Source organism: Oratosquilla oratoria, chromosome 39 (genome assembly GCF_046742065.1).
Source record: "Oratosquilla oratoria isolate Oo_2021 chromosome 39, ASM4674206v1, whole genome shotgun sequence".
Classification (NCBI taxonomy): domain Eukaryota; kingdom Metazoa; phylum Arthropoda; class Malacostraca; order Stomatopoda; family Squillidae; genus Oratosquilla; species Oratosquilla oratoria.
The window spans coordinates 2,988,819-3,008,191 of record NC_134815.1 but is presented as its reverse complement, the minus strand read 5'-3'; the positions used below and the strand labels follow the sequence as shown (position 1 = coordinate 3,008,191).

General features: G+C 39.0%; 1 protein-coding gene across 1 annotated transcript in view; it reads right to left on the bottom strand.

The window, feature by feature from the left end:
* Positions 1-18,127, bottom strand: part of LOC143020257 (BTB/POZ domain-containing protein KCTD5-like) — a 28,980-nt gene extending 10,853 nt beyond the window's left edge. Inside the window, exons 1-3 of the mRNA XM_076176453.1 lie at positions 17,771-18,127; positions 10,883-10,991; positions 2,392-2,579 (exon numbers count right to left, since the gene is read on the bottom strand). Of these exons, the coding sequence (XP_076032568.1) occupies positions 2,392-2,579; positions 10,883-10,991; positions 17,771-17,962 (489 nt within the window). The 5' untranslated portion in view covers positions 17,963-18,127. The remainder of the gene's footprint in view (positions 1-2,391; positions 2,580-10,882; positions 10,992-17,770) is intronic.
* Positions 18,128-19,373: the final 1,246 nt, after the last annotated feature.

The following is a 19,373-nucleotide window of genomic DNA, read 5'->3' as shown; positions in this document are numbered from 1 at the left end:
GCCTAGATCTGAAGCACTGCAACAAAAAAGCACCTCCACAGCAGGGCTCAACAGCCAAAACTGGTTTACTACCACCATTTCATTACGTGGCAACTCTCCCTTCCTCATCCATTTCCAAGTAATACTGAGAAGACAAGGAAAAATGCCTTTGGGATGTATCAATTTATCATCCTTTCCGTCACTCTCCATTCACACCTGTCTCTTGCCCTCTCCCTTCCCTGCTCAACAGACATTCCCCTTCTTACCCGAGGCCTCCTTCACTCCATGTCATTCTTGGTCTCCATCTCAAATTTACTCCATCCACCTATGCCTTCCACACTCTTTTAACTAGTCTTTCTTCACTCATTCTTTTGATATGTCCAAACCATCACAGTAGTCTTCGATCAACCATATCTGCCAGTTCCCTCTTCCACCCTCTCTGCCTCATTTTTTACTTTATCAATCCATGTAACCCTCACAATACTTCTTAAATACTTCATCTCAAACAACTCCTCCTCTCTGCCTTCCTTGAATTCCATGTCTCTGTTCTACAGCATTGTAGGCACAATCACACCTTTATATAATCTTCTCTCTGAATTTATCCCTTAATACCTATTTCTCGTGACACTTTTTATTCCAAGACATCTAATTGCTTCCCTCACTCTATAATCATCTCCACCCCTGACTCCTCCATCCTTGGGCACATGTGACCTTAAACATTTAAAACTTTCCCTTCTCTTACCCTCTCTCCTCACTTCAACTCACTACACCTTCTCCCCTTATGCATCTCATCACCCTACTTTTACCTACATTTACTTCCAAAGGAAGAGCATGCCAACAGGAGGCCTTTTGGTCCATACCTTGACAAAAAAAAAAAAAAAAAAAAAAAAAATATATATATATATATATATATATATATATAAATAAATAAAACAAATTAATAGATAATGATAAATAATAAACAGAGAAGTAATAAAAACCTATAATAGATAATAAATAAACAATTAAAAACAGACATATAATAAATAAACAAACAAAATAAATGGCAGGCATTACAGCAAATTGCTTAGGTGTTTGTCTAAATGATTCTTAAACTTTAAACTGTACTACACTGCACTGTCTCTGCAAGACGTTTATTCCATTCATTTACTACATGGATGGTGAAGTTATTTCTACCAACTTCCAAATTAAATCTACTTCCTGATAGTTTGAGACCATTATATCTTGTTTGATTCATATTCAACATGAAAATTTCACCACTTTTGATATTGTCAATTCCCTCTAGAATCTTAAAGACCTGTATGAAATCACCCATGTCTACTCTTTTTTAGGTAAAATAGATTAATGTATTTTAGTTGATTTGCATATGATTGCTAAGATAAGAGGGAGGGTGGAGGGGTGTGGAGTGTATTCAGAGATGGAATGGGTGGGAATGATTTTATGCCTTTTTCTTTTTGGCTACCCCACTTGTAAGGGGGAAAAAGCCTTGGTATATGTATGTATATGTATGCGTATGATTTATTTCTGATATTTAGAATTGGTTTTCTTCTCTCACATCCCCTCCCAACCTCTGCCACTAGCTGCTTTAGACCCTCCCCTTACTCTGCCACAAGTGCAGTGTCATCAGCAAACAACAACTGGCTCACCCCTCACTTCCCTCCACTCTCACAAACCATCTCCAAACCCCTGCCCATTAACCTTGCATTTATCTCCAGTACCACCCCATCCACATAGATGCTGAACAACCTTGGTGACACTATGTAACCCTGGTGCAGCCCAACCTTGACCTCAAACAACTCTCTCATCATTTCCAACCCTAACAAGAGCTCTACTACCTATATGAAAATTTAATTGCTCTTAACAAATTTCCTCCAATACCATACATCTGCAACATTTCCCAAAATGCCTTCCTGTCAACCATCATAAGTCTTCTCCAGATCCATAACAGTCCAAAAGACATCCTTAACTTTAGCCAAAAATTCTCATTTTCTAAACACCATTAATGCAAAAGTAGAGCAATGATACTCAGAGCTTTGGAGTGACCTGCATTTCCTAATAACTCAGCTGCCAGGCTACAAAACAAGGCTTGTAATGATACACAATTTCAACTACATACATATACCAAGGGCTTTTTCCCCCTTACAAAGGAGGTAGCCAAAGTCAAAAGCATAAATCCAGTCCCACCCATTTTATCCCCACATATTCCACTCCCATTCACCACCCCTCCCTCCCTCTTTTCTTGGGTCATCCCTGCATCTCACCCACTGCCTTGTGTCAGAAGCAATGTAGCAAGACACAGCACATCCATAGCAAGGCTGCTTCATTTAATTGGCGACTCCCCTCTGTCCCCTCATGCAGAGATACAATTTTAACTAATGCACTATTATTAAAATGCAATGCAAATTAACTTACCTGCTCAAACTTCCAACCATCAGACATGGTAGTTACAAGTTGTGTGAGTTCATTTTCATGACATTGCAGAACTCTGTACATGTGTTTCTTTCCTGGTTTCAAAGGCCGACTGTCCCTCTGATTTTTACGCTCTTTAACCAACCTAATGAGTTCTGTAACATTATAGAATTCTGCCTCTTCTAATACACCTGAAAGGGATCAAGTTTGATTTGGATGATCAGTTCAGCTGAATAACTTAAATCATAATGCATTTAACCATTTAACAGATAACATATTTCATCAGATTTATGGAAATTATGTAACTATCTAATCCCTCTACAGCTAATGAAATGGACTCCAAAGTTAAAGTTATACTTTGTTCAACAGCCAACAATCATATCTGCAAAATGTAAAGACCTTCATAATCCTTCCCATATATGCCCCGGTAGGGATCAAGGACAAGTACATGCAGTACAGTAGTGGTCCTGCAAGATGAACAGCAAAGCTTTCAAAACCCATCAACCCCCTCACCTCCATCATGAGGTGCAGCCCTGTGGGCCAACATTGTCTCCAGATTGGGTCCAAGATCTATATCAAGTTCAACTGTATTTCCTACACTTTTTCACACATAAATAGCCGACAACCAGCGATTGCTCCCCTCCCACCAAAGGCCCACAATCTCCATCAACTTCAACCTTATTTCTATAGAAAGCTGACAACTGGTGACTGCTCCATTCCCCCTACCACTTTCAATGAGTGACATGGAGGGCTAGAGGAACAGCCACTGTACAGTTGTGGGTTTTTCACTTAGTGAAATTCAATTATGCCCCAGTACACATACACATTTTTTATGATGTGCATGTGTGTATTTACCTAGTTGTATTATATGGGAAGGGAGCTATGCTCGTAGTGACCCGTCTTTGTATCTTTCAGCATCAAGTTTGTTCTTAAATTCTTGAATAGTATTTGCACATACTGTTGCTTCATCTAATTTATTCCAAATATCCACTCTGTGAGGGAAGCTATTCTTTTTCAGATTTCTTCTATAACTATCCTTTTTGAGTTTCTTTTCATGTCCTCTTGTTTTTCTCTTTAATAAATCATCTCGATCGAGGACTTCCATTCCTTTCATAATTCTGTAAATGGTCCATAGATCTCCTCTTTCTCTTCTTTGTTCCAGGGTTGGTAATTCCAATATGTACAATCTTTGTTCATATGTCAATATGGAGAGGTTTGGCATCTTTGTCGTTGCTCTTTGTATTCTAATTTCTTTATATTCTCTTTAGTACTAGGTGTCCATAGTGTTGCAGCATACTCCTATCTTAGTCTTATCAGTGTAACTAATATTTTCTTTACCATTTCCTCATCCAAATAGTCAACTATTTTGTTGATATACTTGCCTGGTGACATGTCTGCTATTAATTACTCCTAGGTCCCTTTCCAAGCTCACTTTTTTGACTTCTTCAACAATTTTGTATTTTTTCGATAGCCTATTTTTACTTTTTCCAAACTCCATTATACTATATTTCTTAATGTTAAAGTTCACTTCCCACTTTTGACTTAATTTCCAGACTTTATCTAAGTCTTTCTGTAGTGATTCACAATCTTCCTCTGTACTTACTTTCTTTAGTATTTTGCATCATCTGCAAAGAAGTTCATATAACATTCCACACCTTCATCCACGTCATTTATATATGTGGCAAACATGATCGGAGCCAATACCGAACCTTGTGGGACTCCACTTATCATTACTTCCCAGGACGAGTATTTGTCTCTAAGTACTACCCTCTTTTTTCTCCCAGTCAAGAAATATTCTGTCCATTCCAATAATTTTCCTTTAATATCACCTATTGATTCCATTTTTCTTAATAGCTTTTTGTGTGGTACTTTATCAAATGCTTTTTTAGATCTAGAAAAGCACAATCCGCCCATCCATCCCTTTCTTGTATTATTTCTATTAGTGCCGAGTAGAAGCAAATCAAGTTTGTGGCACATGATCTTCCTTGTCTAAATTCAAATTGTGTTGGATTCAGTATACTTTTTTCTTCCAGATATCTAACACATCTACTTTTGATAGCTTTTTTACATATTTTTGCTATTGTGTTTGTACAGGAAACCGGCCCATAGTTGCATTTTCCTTGTCCCCTCCTTTATATATTGGTACAATATTTGAATTTTTGCTGTCCTATGGTACCTTTCCTTCTTTGAGTGAGTAATCAATTATCTTCAATATTTTGTCCATCAGCTCACCTATGCATTCTTTTAATATCCAGTTTCCAATTCCATCCAGACTGCATGATTTTCTGACATCAAGGTTTTTTAATTGGTCTCTAATTTCCTTCTATGTCACAGATATTACTTTCATTGCAGGGTATTTTTCTCTGTATTTCCTCCCAATTTTGTGAACTTTCATTATTCCCTTGGTACAGTCTTACTTTTTCTTGTTTGTCTTTCAATTTACCATTCACATACCTGTAAAATAGTTGTTGTTGTTGTTGTCGTTCCTTAGACTGTCTGTCCGAGCAGTCCCGTCTCCCCAAGGAAGGCCACAGCCGAAACTGGGTTTTCCCACAAATCCTTTATAGAGTGTATGTTGTGTTGTTTGCGTGCATGATTGTGTATAATGCAGTCTTCCATTATGTGTTGTATGGTATGGGGTGAAGTGTTACATCCTGGGCAGCTGTTCACAACACGGTCGTCCAGCCTCTTCTGGTAGCTTAGAAGTGCTGGGTGGTGACCGCATCGCAGTCTGGCCAAGTGGACTCTGTCCTTTCGTGGGAGAGAGGATTCAGAAGGGTGGATATCAGGGGGTCTGGCATGCAGCAGTGTGTTGTCTTTCAGTGTGTTAATGGAGCGGTGAGTGATATGATTATGAATATGTTTCCGGAGGCTGGTATTTGGTGGTTGTGGAGGAAGAGAAGAGAGTATCTGTGCGTAATAAAGGTCTTTGGGTGTAGTTTTAATGTTTCTTGGTGTGTGTGGGTGTTCTGCTATGTAGTGTAGCGGGTGTGATGTGTTTGTGGTGGCTGCAGCAAGTGTTTGTGTGCCTCTCATGTCGAGGTGGTCCTTGACTTTGAGGACTTTTGTTTCATGGTGTAAATGGTCTGTAGGTGATGTATTTGTGCAGCCTGTAATTGTTTTTAGGGCTTTGTTTTGTATGATTTGAAGGGTGTTGTGGTGTGTCTCACTGAGATTAGGAGCCCATGCAGGACTCGCATAATTCATCACTGAGCGTATGCATTGTTTGTATATTGTTATATTAGTTTCTTTGTTTTGTCCAAATGTTGTTCCAGTGATTGACTTAAGTGCGTTAAGTCTAGGTGTGCATTTGTTTTTTATGTTTGTGAGGTGTTGTTTGAAAGACATGGATGTATCGTATGTTACACCAAGAATTTTCGGTGTGTTTGTGTGTGGTATTAGAGTGTTGTTGATGTAGAGATGAGGTATGTATTTGTGTTCTTTTGTCCAGTTGGTGAGAAGTGTTGCTGTAGATTTGGTTGGAGCTATTTTGAGTCTGTTTGTGATGAACCATGTGTTGAGTGTGTCAAGGTAAGGCTGGATTATTTCTGCAGCTTTGTCTGTGTTACGATGTGTGCATGTGATTGTTATGTCGTCTGCGTAGGAAGAGATTTGTATTTCTGAGGTGTCTGGCGTGGGTAAGTCATGCATGTATAGATTAAATAATGTGGGGGATAGAACTGAGCCCTGTGGTACTCCGTTCTTAATGTTTCTGATGTGCGATGATTGGCCATTATATGACATGAGCATTCCTGCCTGCCAGATAATTGGCCAGCCATCTTTTGGTGTTATTGTGCATGTCTGTGTTATATATTTTATTTGTTAGGTTGTGGCGGGGGATAGCATCAAAAGCTTTACTAATGTCCAATGTTATAAGAAGTGTTCTGTGGTGGGGCCTATCTGAATTAATGCCATCTAAAATTCTTTGTGTGAGGTTTGTCAGAAGAGTGTTTGTGGAGTGTAGTGGCCTAAAACCGTGTTGTGAGTCAGCAAGGGGAATATATGGTGTGACAAGTTTAAGTATTAGGCGTTCAATGACTTTAGAGGGGGTGCAGAGAAGTGTGATTGGGCGGTGCGATGTTGGGATTGTTGGGTCTTTGTTCGGTTTTGGAATGGTGATTATTTTACCATGCTTCCAGATGTCGGGTATAGTGTTGTGTGAATAGCTGTAGTTTGCAATGTTTGTGAGTGCGTGTATACCTTGTGGTCCAATGTGTTTTAGGTGGATGTTGCATATGTTATCAGGGCCACAGGCAGATGAGTGCTTGAGATTATGCATTATGAGTTTTGTCTGACTGTCTATGAAGGGTGTATAGTCTGAGTCTGTGGGGAAGTCTTTCTTACGTCGAATGGTGCGTCGGTCGTCAGGGTGAGATGTAAGATGGCTCGTCTGTGCAAAATGACGTATGAGTGCGTTTGCTTGTTGTCTGTTTGAGGGTAGATTATCTGTTGTTGTGATTATTGCTGCGTGAGAGCGTGTAGTGTTAGTGTTGGATAGTGTGATGCTGTTGAGTGTTTTGTACAATTTGCTGGTGTTTGTTTTGTGATCAAGTGTATTGATAAAGTTTTGCCAATTTTGTGTTTTTTGTTCATGTATCTTATTGGCAATCACAGTGTTTAGTGTTTGTATTTGGTCTGCTATGTTTTGAGGGATAGGTGTGGGGGTATCGTGTTTAAGTGTGTCACGTTGTCTGATGAGGCCTTGGATTTCTGGTGTGAAGTTGGGGTTGTGTGATTTTCTGTTGCCTCTAGGGATGTATCTCTTGTCTGCATTTTGTATGATTGTATTAAAAGCGTGCACAGCATTGTTTATGTTTGTGATTGGTGTACTGTTAAGTGTTTCAAAATGTTGTTCTGTCTCTTCAGTAAAGGCTTCCCAGTTAGCTCTCTTGTAATTGGTGTAAGTGTGTCTGTGGCCAGCTGGGGTGCATCTTGTTTTGGTGGTGATGATGATTGGAAGGTGGTCAGAGCCAAGGGCTCCGACCACTCTCCATGATGTTGTTGGGGTTAGGCAGGGGGAGCAAAAGGTGATATCAGGAGAGGAGGGAGTGTAGAGGGCTTGGTATGGGATATGTGTATGATTATGCGTGTTGTTCATGATAGTCAATGAGTCGAATTGAGTCTGTATATCAAGCCCTCTGTCTGTGTCAGGGTTGTCGACAAACCAGGCAGACGACTTGGCGTTGAAGTCACCACCCATGATCAGGTTGGGGATTGAGGTTAGTTGGCTGAGTTGAGGTCTGAAGGTGTTTGGAACTGTGGGGGATGATTGGGGGGGAATGTACATGTTAACTATTGTTAGTGTTGAATTGTTGCCTGTGCGGATACGAATGGATTGGGTTTCTGTTGTGTTATCTGTGGTAGGGAGGAGAATTTTGGTTGTGGCACTTGTGTCCACAAAACAGATGGAATGGTGGATCAGGGTGATGAGTCCACCGCCATTGCCGTCAGTCCGGTCTTGTCTGATGGTGGTGTAATTATGAAATTATGGTGTTTTGTGTGAGTGTCTTAATTTTGTTTCTTGTAAAATTGCAATGTGTATGTTGTGTTGTTTAAGAAAGTGTTCAAGTTCATGTTTTTTAGTGTTAATACCGTCAATGTTGTGTTGTAATATGTTGATGTTGTGTGTTTTGTATGTGTTGTATGTTGCCGTTTGGGGTTGAGGTTGGGGTGGTAGTGGGGAAGGTGTAGGATCTGGGTCAGAGGGGGGGAAAGGAGAGATCGGGGACAAAGGAAGGGGAGTACTAATCGGGGGTAAGGGCAAAGGGAAATTGGGAGTGGGTAAGGGTGTTGGCTGTGGTTGGGGAGGTGGGATTGGGGTTACTGGAGGGCAGGTAGAACATGTCCAAGTGTTTGTGTATTGGTTTGTGTCAGCAAGTGTTGTACAAGTGAGGTGGGCCCAGTTTTTGCACATATTGCACTGAACTGAGCCCTTTGTCTGTCTGCTCGAAGTAATGGGTTTAGAGCATGTTGGGCATGTGTATTTTGTGGTGGGCCCAGGATTGCTCTCTACATCTCCGGCTAAGAGTAGAAGAAGAGGGGTGATCGCCGGAAAATGACCCCTCAGTGCAGAAAAAAATAGTTTAGGTTGGTCCTTGCATTTCTTTATTATGTCCTTTTCATAGTTTCTCTTTTCATCTCTGCATATTTTTACATATTCATTTCTTAGTTAGATATATATTTGCCACTCATTTTTCTTTATCTTTTTTCCATCTTTTCCTGGCTTTATCTCTTCTATCTTTAGCCTCACTACATTTTTTGTTGTACCAGCACTTAATATACACCCTTTCTTGCTTCTGTTTTGGTATGTATTTGCTTATTACCTCATTGTACAATTCTTTTAATATGTTTAATTTCTCTTCCATCTTTCTTCATTTAAGAAGTTTTTCCTATTTGCATTTTGAAAGAATTTCCCAAGTTTCTCAAAATCCATTTTGTTTACATTAGTCTTCCTTTTCTATATTTCTCATTTCTTCTCAAATCAAATTGTTCTTTCAGTTTAAACTCTATTAGTAAATGGTCACTCTTCCCAATTAGTGTTTTGTATTCTAATCTGTCCACAATTTCAGAATATGATGTAGGCATTAAATCTAGTCTCAACGGTTTCTTGTTGTTTGTATATCTGATATTTTCCTTTACCCAGTGAGTCATTGTGTATTCAATGTCCATATCCAGTAGTATGTTTCCCAAGAGGTCTTCTCCACCTTTCACTGTAATTTCTTTCCAACATATTTTTGAGTTAAAGTCACCCATAATTACTATATTTCCTCCTTTCAGTAAATCAGTTAGTGCATTCTTTGTGTCTTCCAACATTTTGGAATGATCACTCTCTGTCCAAGACTGTTTTAGGGGGTACATACATTACTACAAATTTTCTACTTTTCATGTCACTGTTTTCAACTTTTATCATAATCAATTCCACATTATTTTTTCCTTCTGTTATCTTAGTCACATTTAAGCCTTTCTTAGTCAAAAACATGACTCCTCCACCCTGTTTCTCCTTTCTATTTTTCATCCAATGGTTGCATAGACCTTGTGCCACAGTGTTTGGTGGTAGAGGACTTTTTAATTTTGTCTCCACAATTCCCATCCTCCTGGGAATGCAAGGGTAATGGGCAGGGGGTTGGAAATGGTTAAAGTGGAAAAGAGTGGGAGATGAGACAGTTGTTGTTTGCTGATGACACTATGCTTATGGAAAGGTCAGAGGGCAGGTTAAAGGAGTCAGCGACAGTTTGAGAGGATATGTGACAGGAGAAAGTTGAAGGTGAATGTGGGTAAAAGTAAGGTAATGAGATGTACAAGGGGGAGAACAGCAGTGAGTTGCAAGCAAGTCTCAAAGGAGAGAGGCTGGAGGAAGTGGGTAGCTTTAGGTATTTGGGGTTGCATGTAACAGGAAAAGGAGTGGAGATGGAGGTAAATTGTAGACTGAGAGAAGGAAGTAAATGCCATGGGGGACTAAAAAGTGTAATGAGAAACAGGTATTTTCAAGTGGATGCAAAGAGATTATATGAAGGAATGATTGTGCCAACAGTACTGTATGGGGTAGAGACTTGGCATTTGAGAGAGGCAGAGAGGAAAAGTTTGAATGTGTTTGAGATTAAATGTCTGAGAAGTATGGTCGGGGTAACTAGGTTGGATAGAGCGAGAAACAAAGAGGTGAGGAAGAGAGCAGGGGTCAAAAAGGAGATGGTAGATACGGCTGATGAAAGAGTTTTGGGATGGTTTGGACACATGGAAAGAATAAGTGAAGAAAGATTAGTAAAAGAGGTGTGGAAGACAGAAGTGGAGGGAGTGAACTTGAGAGGATGACCAAGGATAAGATGGATGGATGGGGTGAAAAGGACATTGAGAAAGAGGGAAATGTCTGTTGAGGAAGGAAAGGAGAAGGCAGGAGATACTGTGATGCAAGCAGTTTCATGATTATACATTGTTGTGGCAAATACCAGACAATGCTAACCAGTTCAAAGGCTGATTCTAACCTAAAAGACATCTTAATTGATCCACATTTTTTACCAGCATCTGACTAAAATCTTCTGGTAAGTGTCATAATAAAATATATACAGAGTACCATGGTATTAATCACTTCTGTATGATGACACCTATGTACGAGTGGATACACAAGGATGCTGGCATCGGCGTCTTCATTACATATTTTTTGTAGTTGTACACGAATTACCCTTGGATTCTGTGAACCGATTTGATCACGTTTTCTGTGTTTATTATTACTCAGAGTAAAAGAGAATGAGTAATACAGCAGTAACTTTATGTTTTATAATGCGAGTAGTATGATGAATCATACATATGACAGCCAATGCTGCATGCGAGAATTTGACTCATACTGAAGTAATTAAAGAGCTTCATCATCCCCTCACATACATGGATATTCAATTTCTACCATAACCGAAAGCAGATACATTATCAGAACATAGTGACTTCACTCCTGCCTCAGAGCCTAAATTATCTAGCTCAACTGAAGTACTATATCACATAATACCTTCTTCTGCTAAATCCTTATTGATGACTAACTTGCCATGACGTAAATAATTCAAAACAGGGCCAAAATAAGTTGGGTCCCGGTCTATAAGGTAGGCACCAGCTTCATCCTGGAATAAAAACAAAAAATAGAATAAAATAAACATAAAGCAATTGCTATTTCCATACTAGCAGCTACATGTTATTACACCTTTAGGTAGCAAGAAATGAATATGGTCAAGTAGCCTACCTTACCTTATCTCACCTCAGGTATCTCTTGCCAAAAATTCAAAACCATCCTTTGGATAGACAATTAAATTTGTCTGGATGCATATCACTAACAAACCCAAGGCAGGTTGCCCCAATGTGATTCACAGATTGAATCTACATTAGCTACCCATATACCAAGGCCTTTTTTCCCCCTTACAAGAAAGGTAACAAAGTCAAAAGGCACATACACATTCCCACATATTCCACTCCCATCCACCACCCTATCATCTTAGATCCTTGTGGATGAAGGATCATCCACATTTACAATATCATCAGAGCTGGCCATGTCCCTCGGTGCGTTCCTCAGTGTCCTGACTAACACACATACAGTCAGGACACTGAGGAATGCGCCCAGCTCTATTTATATTAGCTATAGTTATAAAGAATTTCCTTCTCCCTTCCTATATTTGGCATTTAATCTGTACAAAGAAGATATTTATAAAAGTGTATACTTAGCAGAAAGATATGAAAGTCCATTAGTTTAACAAGATGCAGCAAGTCATGTATGACAAAAGTGACATTATACTTGACTTCCTCCTAAATTCACTGTTACTGGAACCAATGATGGGTGCCTGCTTATAGTGGTCTTACGAGATCAGAGAATCACCTTACCTACTGTCCACTTTCAAAACCTAAACCCCCTCACCTCCATTTAGAGATGCAGCCCTGAGAGGCTGACATTTGGTCTACAGAAAATGCCTAAGGTTTCCCTCTAACAACTTCAACTGTATTTCTTCTATCTTTTCACACATGGAAACTGACAACCAGCAACTGCTCCACTCCTACTAATTTCAGCTGCAGACATAAAAACAGTCCCACACTACCAGGTTAAAAAGAAAATAATAATAAAAATAAAAAATAAAAATAAAAAAAATAACCCAAAGTTTCTTCCCAAAGAGATCTATGGAAGAGCCCAAGGACCAATGTCAGCCACTGTGGGACAACAGGTTTCCAGTCAATCCTATCTCAATCAATCTCATAACCAAACAAAATTTTTTTTTCTGTATACAGGAGGTAAAGGTAGTCAAGGCATGCACCAACCCCCACCCACCTCACTCCCATCCAATATCCGTTTGTTCCCTATCTTAGCTCCTTGAGGATAATGGGTAATTCCTGTACCCTCCTCCTCCACTGCCTGGGTCAAAACCAATGCAGCAAGATGCTGCACATCCACAGCAGGGCCCAACAGCTGAAACTAGTTCATCCCATTGCTTCATTTACACAGTGGACCTCCTTCCTCATCTCTTAATATCCGCTGGGCTGCATCAATTTATCCTCCATTCACAACCCTTCTAAACTCATACCTACCCCTACCTTCTCCCTTTCCTGCTCAACAGACATTCTCCTTTTACCCAAGGCCTCCTTCACACCATCCACTTCATTCTCAGTCTTCCCTTTCAGTTCACTCCATCCACCTCTGCATTCCACTCTTTTTTGCTAGTCTTTCTTCAATCATTCTTTCCATGTGCCCAAACCATCTCAATATTTGTTCACCAGCTCTATCTTCCAGCAACCTTTCCACCCCAATGCTCATCCTCACCCTCTCATTCCTTCTATCCACCCTCATAACCTCCAATTTTATTTTCAAATATTTCTCAAACACATCTCTTAAATTCTAAATCTCTGCCTCATACAATATTCATAGGTACAATCACCACTTCATGTCATCTGTTTGCATTCATTCCCAGATACTTATTTCTCATGATGCTCTTCATCACATGACATTTACTTGCTTCCTTTACTCTACTGATTACCTCCAACCCTACTCCTCCATCCCATGTTATACATGACCCTAAATACTTACAACTAACTACCTTCTCTCTCATCTCTCCTTTAAGACCTACCTCCAACCCAGTACTAACCTCACCCCTTGTACATCTCATCACCTTAATTTTACCCACATTTACTTTCAACTTCCTCCTATCACACACCATCCCAAATTCCATCAATAACTGCCTTAGACCCTTCTCTGACCCAGTCTTCAGCAAACAACAACTTCCTCATCTACCACTTCCCTCCACCCTCTATAACCTTCTCTAATCCCCTGTCCACCATCTTCACATTTACCTCACATACCACCCCATCCATGTACATATTGCACAAACTATGGTGACATAACAACCCTGGCACAGCCCACTCTAATCTCAAACCATTTTCTGTCATCATTCCCAACACTAACACAAGGTCTTCTCATGTAAAAGCTTTTGACTGTCCTTAACAGCTTCCCCTCTCCCATATATCCGCAACTCCTCCCACAATGCCTTCCTGTTGACCCTTCCCTTAATCCATATTTGTAACAGGCTCCATAAAGCTTCTCTATCAACTAGGAGCAGCCCTCTGCAGGTTCCGTTAAACCTATCATGCACCTTCTCCAAAGCCCAAAAACAATCCTTACCTTTTGCTACATACTTCTCACATCACTGTCTCACCAAAAAACATTATACATTCCCTTATCTTAACACACTCTTCTCTATGCGCTCTTGTTTCCCTCCCAATCCTCTTAATCAACACATGCACATGCACTTTCAACCACTATTATATAGTGGTACTTCCAAAATATGCAATTTAAAGTTTAGCTTGGCCAACAGAAATGCTGAGACAAGCATAGCTCTCATCACGTACACTGCAATTAGCTAAATACCATTAGCTAAAATATTCAACAGATTGAACCTTCTAATACTACTACATTAATGTTTGTCACCCTTCCCCTTATAGAGCAGGTGATTCTCCAATCCAACAGTACATTTCCTTCCCAGAGTGAATCTCACTAGACACTAGTAAATACACATTCAAATGAACTTTAAATAGACTAAATGAAGTGTGTAGTTCGATGTTAAAGTAAAATAACATCATTTTTATACATCCCACAAATACCAATAAAAGGAGGAATTCATTTCTAATCAACAAAAAACTTAATTTAGCAATCTGATCTCTAGAAAGTTTTCATTTTCAACCAGGAGTCTTAATTTTATGTTTAGATAGTAACTGATGTTTGTCAAGACAGCAGAAAAGTGAAACAAGAAATTTCTTTCTTTTTAACATTACAAAAGCCCAGCAATCTAAAGGAAAACACCTGACACCACACTTCAGGTCTCAACTCCAAGGTTGGAAACTACTACTGTAGAACAAGACATCAACATCATTGGAACATAATTTTATGCTGCAGCTTTTAAGTCCTCACACCCAACATTCAAGCATCTATCAATGGTTACAGCCCATTTGGTCTACTCCAAAATTCCCATTTCATCTACGGTAAAATACCCATTTGGTATACTCTTAATAAGGCCTATGTTCCCATTTTGTCTACACTTAGTATATTTCAAACAATGAGGTAAAACAAGTTAAAAGAATACAATTATCTATTTTAACAAGTGATAAGTATATGTATGACATGTTTTAATACTATTTGCAATATCAATATTGACTAGCCATAGACAACATAGAGTTCAAACTGTTGGTATACAATGTAAAAGTGTACACCAAGGTCTCTTGATCCAACAATCGCCAATAGCCACTTGTGCGGCCATTTGAGCCCAGGACATAAACCCACTTCAGGGATTGGCCCAAGACATAAAACACCACCAATTCCCAATGTGGGTTTATGACATAACCTGGGCCCAGACATCTGCAAAAGTGGCAGTTGGTGAGTACTGGAGTAAGAGACCTAGGTGTATCTGATTATTAAATATTATCTTTAGCAGGATCTTATACCACATATGTATATTACTGTACTGTATGTGCAAATAAAAAGTATTTTCTAAAATATGTTGTTCTGGTTAAAGTAAGGTTTTGTTTGGGCATGTCATTTTCTGAGTGGGTTTTGTCCAAGTGTGTCATTTTCTGAAAGGTATTTGTCCAGCAAGTTTTTGACCAGTGGGAGTTCAAGTGTTTTTTCTGGTTATGCATGTGAATGCACATAATGTCTAATACAGTGTATGTGACAGTGACTTATGGTACTGTAAAAGCCCCAAATGGAATTGTGCGACTGAGGCACATGTCTCCTTTATTTCCTCCTATGTTGAATGTATGCACTGCAACATCATATAGTGATACTCGCACAAACAATACTTGTGAGGGCTAGAACAACAAATTCTATAATCTAGTAGGGTGTAAGCCTCTATCAATATGGAACAAGAATCCAAAATTTTTAGCAGGATTATTCAACTATTGCAGTCATATAGCCACCGTATCATTTAGTCACTTGTACAATTTTGAGCACTGGTTCACTTAGTCAAACCGTCCTGGTCATTTTGTCACATCACCCTAGTCATTTAGTCACCTGGTGAAATGTGGGAGTACTGTCAGTTAGTCATATTTCATTTAGTAACGTGGTCATTTAGCCTTCCATTTTGACCTCCCTGGTCATTTAGTCACTAACTAACTAGACACCCTGATCACTCAGTTACCTAGTAATTAATTTCATAAAAAAATTCTATTCTCTCTCTTACTGTCGACTATCAATTCCAATATCTAGAGCAGTCCAAATGGGAAATCAGCATTAACAGACAAAAGTAGATGAGATGGAAAAAGTGGTGATGAGAAGACAAACTCAGAATAGGCAATATGGGAAGTAGACAAAATGGAAATGGATGAAATGGGAGTAGACCAAATGGTAAGTTACCCTACCTATATACCAAAGGTTTCTTTCCCACTTAAAAGGGAGGTATACAACCAAGGCATATACCCACCCACACCCATTGCACTTCTATCTGTCATCCAACTGTTTCCTTTCTGTGGAATTATTTCCCACCCTCATGGACGACGGGTCATTCCTGTCTTCCACCAAATACCCAAGTTAGAAGCATTGCAGCATGACACAGCACACCCACTGCAGAGCCCCATCACTTCATTTAGAAACAAATTCAACATAAAGAAACAAAAACTAACTCCTATAGTACATTACTCACAAATATACCAGGACTTATCCCCAGTCTCCTAAAGCAGGTCTATGAAAAAAATATAGACTTTGATCACAAAATAGAACACTACAAAATAAACTGAACATTCCAATGGTAAGCCATCTACGCCTAGACCCAGAAATGCTTACCTATGTTTCCATCATTACTCTGCCATAAAACAATACCACTATAAGTAAGCCTAGCTCCAGTCATCCCATGCCCCACATAGGCACATCCCACTGCGGACACAACCATATTATCCTCCACTGTCTTACACCTTGTGGTGGTACATAGGATTGGATCTTTGCAAACAGGGTTCTGTCATTTGGTCTCCACTCGTCAAACCTTCCCTTAAATACATTTATGGTGTTGGGTTAGATTATATTCCCATCCAGTTTGTTCTATAAGTCTACACTTCTGTAATGAAAGCTATACTTCCTAACACCTTTCAGACAAGCTTGCTTTTTAATTTTTTTTAATATGACCTCTTGTTCACCTTTCATCTCATATTAGCAAATCCTCCGTCCCTTTTTTTCTAGATCTTTCTGTTCTAAATATCATTATTTCGTCACCTCCCTTTCTGTCCTCTGTGGGTCTCAAGCGAGAAAAACCTGTCAACTAGCCGGCAATGGATTGACCAACTCTTTGCTCTTCCAATATATGTAGTCCCTTTTTATTTTTTCTTTCTCATATGGCTTGTCAGTTAAACTTTGGATTATCTTGGTTGCCACCTTTTGTATTCTATTTTTTCTTGTATCTTTCTTTAGGTATGGTAACCACACCATCACTGCATATTTCAGTCTAGAACAAATCTGGCTAAAATCCACAAAGTGAAATCATCCTACTCTTGTATCTTCAGTAAATTATAAGCATCTCCTGTTATTTTTTTAAGACAGACAAACTGTTATACATCAATGTCGTACAATCATGTTACTCCACAATATAATATATCTAACCTTGACTAAAAACTATCTACTTCCCCGCCCCCTTCTCCTCCCTCCTAACACAGATGAGAATATGGACTTGGGCTATGCTGAAAAAAAAAATATATTCTTAAAACAGTGATAAAATGAATACCTACAAAAAAAGTCACACTTCACCCACTCGTCACCGGAATAGTCTTCCTGATCATGTTGTGAATGCAAATTCAGTTGTGTTTTGAAAAGAGATTGGATAGTGTATGGAAACATCAAGATCAAATATTCGATTACACAGCTCGAATAAATAACAAACACCTAGACCACAGTGACCACTAGACCCCAGATGACCTAAGTTTTAGTCATTTAGAGCCGGAGTCACAGGCTCAATAGTCTCTTCCGGGACCCTTCTATGTCTATATTGTTTTCCTTTTTTCACTATTATCATTATGTCCATAAAATGATAAATTCATTGAGACTGAAAACTAGTCTAATAGACAAGTTAACATAGCATAATTATTTTATGTTGACATTTTTTAAATGTAAGAGAATAACTATCAAGAAGGCTCATATTTATTTCTAATTGGAATTTTTACATAAAAATATGACAAATAAGAGTTGTTGAAGTATGATTCTAATTAAATTTTACCCATCATCCCAATAGATGGTGCACGTACCACTAGACGTTAACTGTGAGCAGCATTTGACAATAAGATCATGTAAAAATTCACAAGCTACAGGTTAAACCTTTTCTCTTGCTTTAGTCACCTCCATTAAGCCTAAATCAGATGCATAACAATGCTGAATTCAAACAGTTGTACTCACTTTGTCAGTGTTAAGTTCTGGGTCCTCTTGCACCAATCGACACAAAAATGAATTAGGATCTCTACATAAAGTTGTCCGTGTAGTTAGAAAATATGTTCCCCCTACATTTAATTTTACCCATTCCCGAGGTCTTGTAGAATGGGTATGATTAGAATTTACACCTTCCCCATTCTTCACCTCTGAGGACGCCATGATTGGCGAATATAAACACTGAAGTTACGCACGACCCAATTTGAGAGTATACAAAGTTTACTTTTCCCCGTGTACATTTATAATATAAAATTAAAGGATATCGATTTGAAATGTTCAAATTCAACAATAATTTTTATAAATTCCCATTGAACTGGAAGCATAATAAATTTTTGAGCCCGTATTACAACGTGCGAAGAAGTAATGCTAATATCAAGCAAACAAACCGCGTACCCACCAACCCACACCCACTCGTCATCCGGCACACCCACAGTTACCAACTGAACCACAATGCGTACACATGGGCTGCTGTTGTGGTTGATAACGTCGTGGCCTATCACACATGACGTCCCGAGTTCTAGGCCTACCTCAGACGTGAAAAGCGTTCACAAGTAGTACATGTTGTTACTATTTCCAGTTTCATTATACCTAGCCTCAAATTCATGAATGTGTGTGACCTAAGTGTTATACAGGAAAAGAGCAACGCTCGAGGTTTCCTATTCTCTATTCTTTATATCATACCTAGCCTATACATGTACAGTTCCAACTTAAACTGTTACTATATCCTTGATTTCCAATTATCATATTTAGATTTGAAATCATGTATTGTTTGAGTATGGGCTATATCACCTTATTCCAAGTATTTGTGTATCTATATGGAAAACTATATTTCTTAACATTCTTTAGATATGTGGTCTTAATTTACCACAACCTCTCAAGGCCCTCCCATCTTTAATCAGATCTCTTCTGTCAGTGCAATCTATCCCCTTTGGTGACTTGAATACTGTAATTATATCACCCCTTTCTCTTCAACCTTTCAAAGTTGGTAGACACAGTGCTTTTGGTCTCTCCTCATACGGTTTATCTGCCAGGCTGGGAACCAGTTTGGTTGCTGACCTTTGTATTATCTCCATCTTATATTCTTCACTCTGTGTGGGGACCATACTACTAATGCAAGTCTTGGACGTATCAGAGTTTCGATGAGTTTTCTCGTCATCCCTTTATCCATATAGTGTAACGCCATTTTAATCTTCTGCAGTAGTCCATGTGTCTTTCCTACAATCCTGCTGATACATCAGTCAGTCGACTGTTTTTTTTTTTTTTTTTTTTTTTTTATCAAGACCCAAATCTTTCTCTTCGTTTGCCTTTGTAATGGGTTCGCTTCCCAATGAGCAGTTTAACGATGGCCTTTCGTCGATATTGCCCATTTCCAGTACTTAGTATTTTTGGTATTGAACTTCATTTTCCATTCTTGGCTCCACGCAAAAGTAACGCCTATTTTTTCAATAGTCTACCATCCTCCTTGTTTTTCACTCTACTCATGATTTTTGAGTCATCTGCAAACATGTCGGCATAGTTTGTTCCTTCCATCATGTCAATAACGTAGACAAGAAGCATTATTAGTGCAAACACT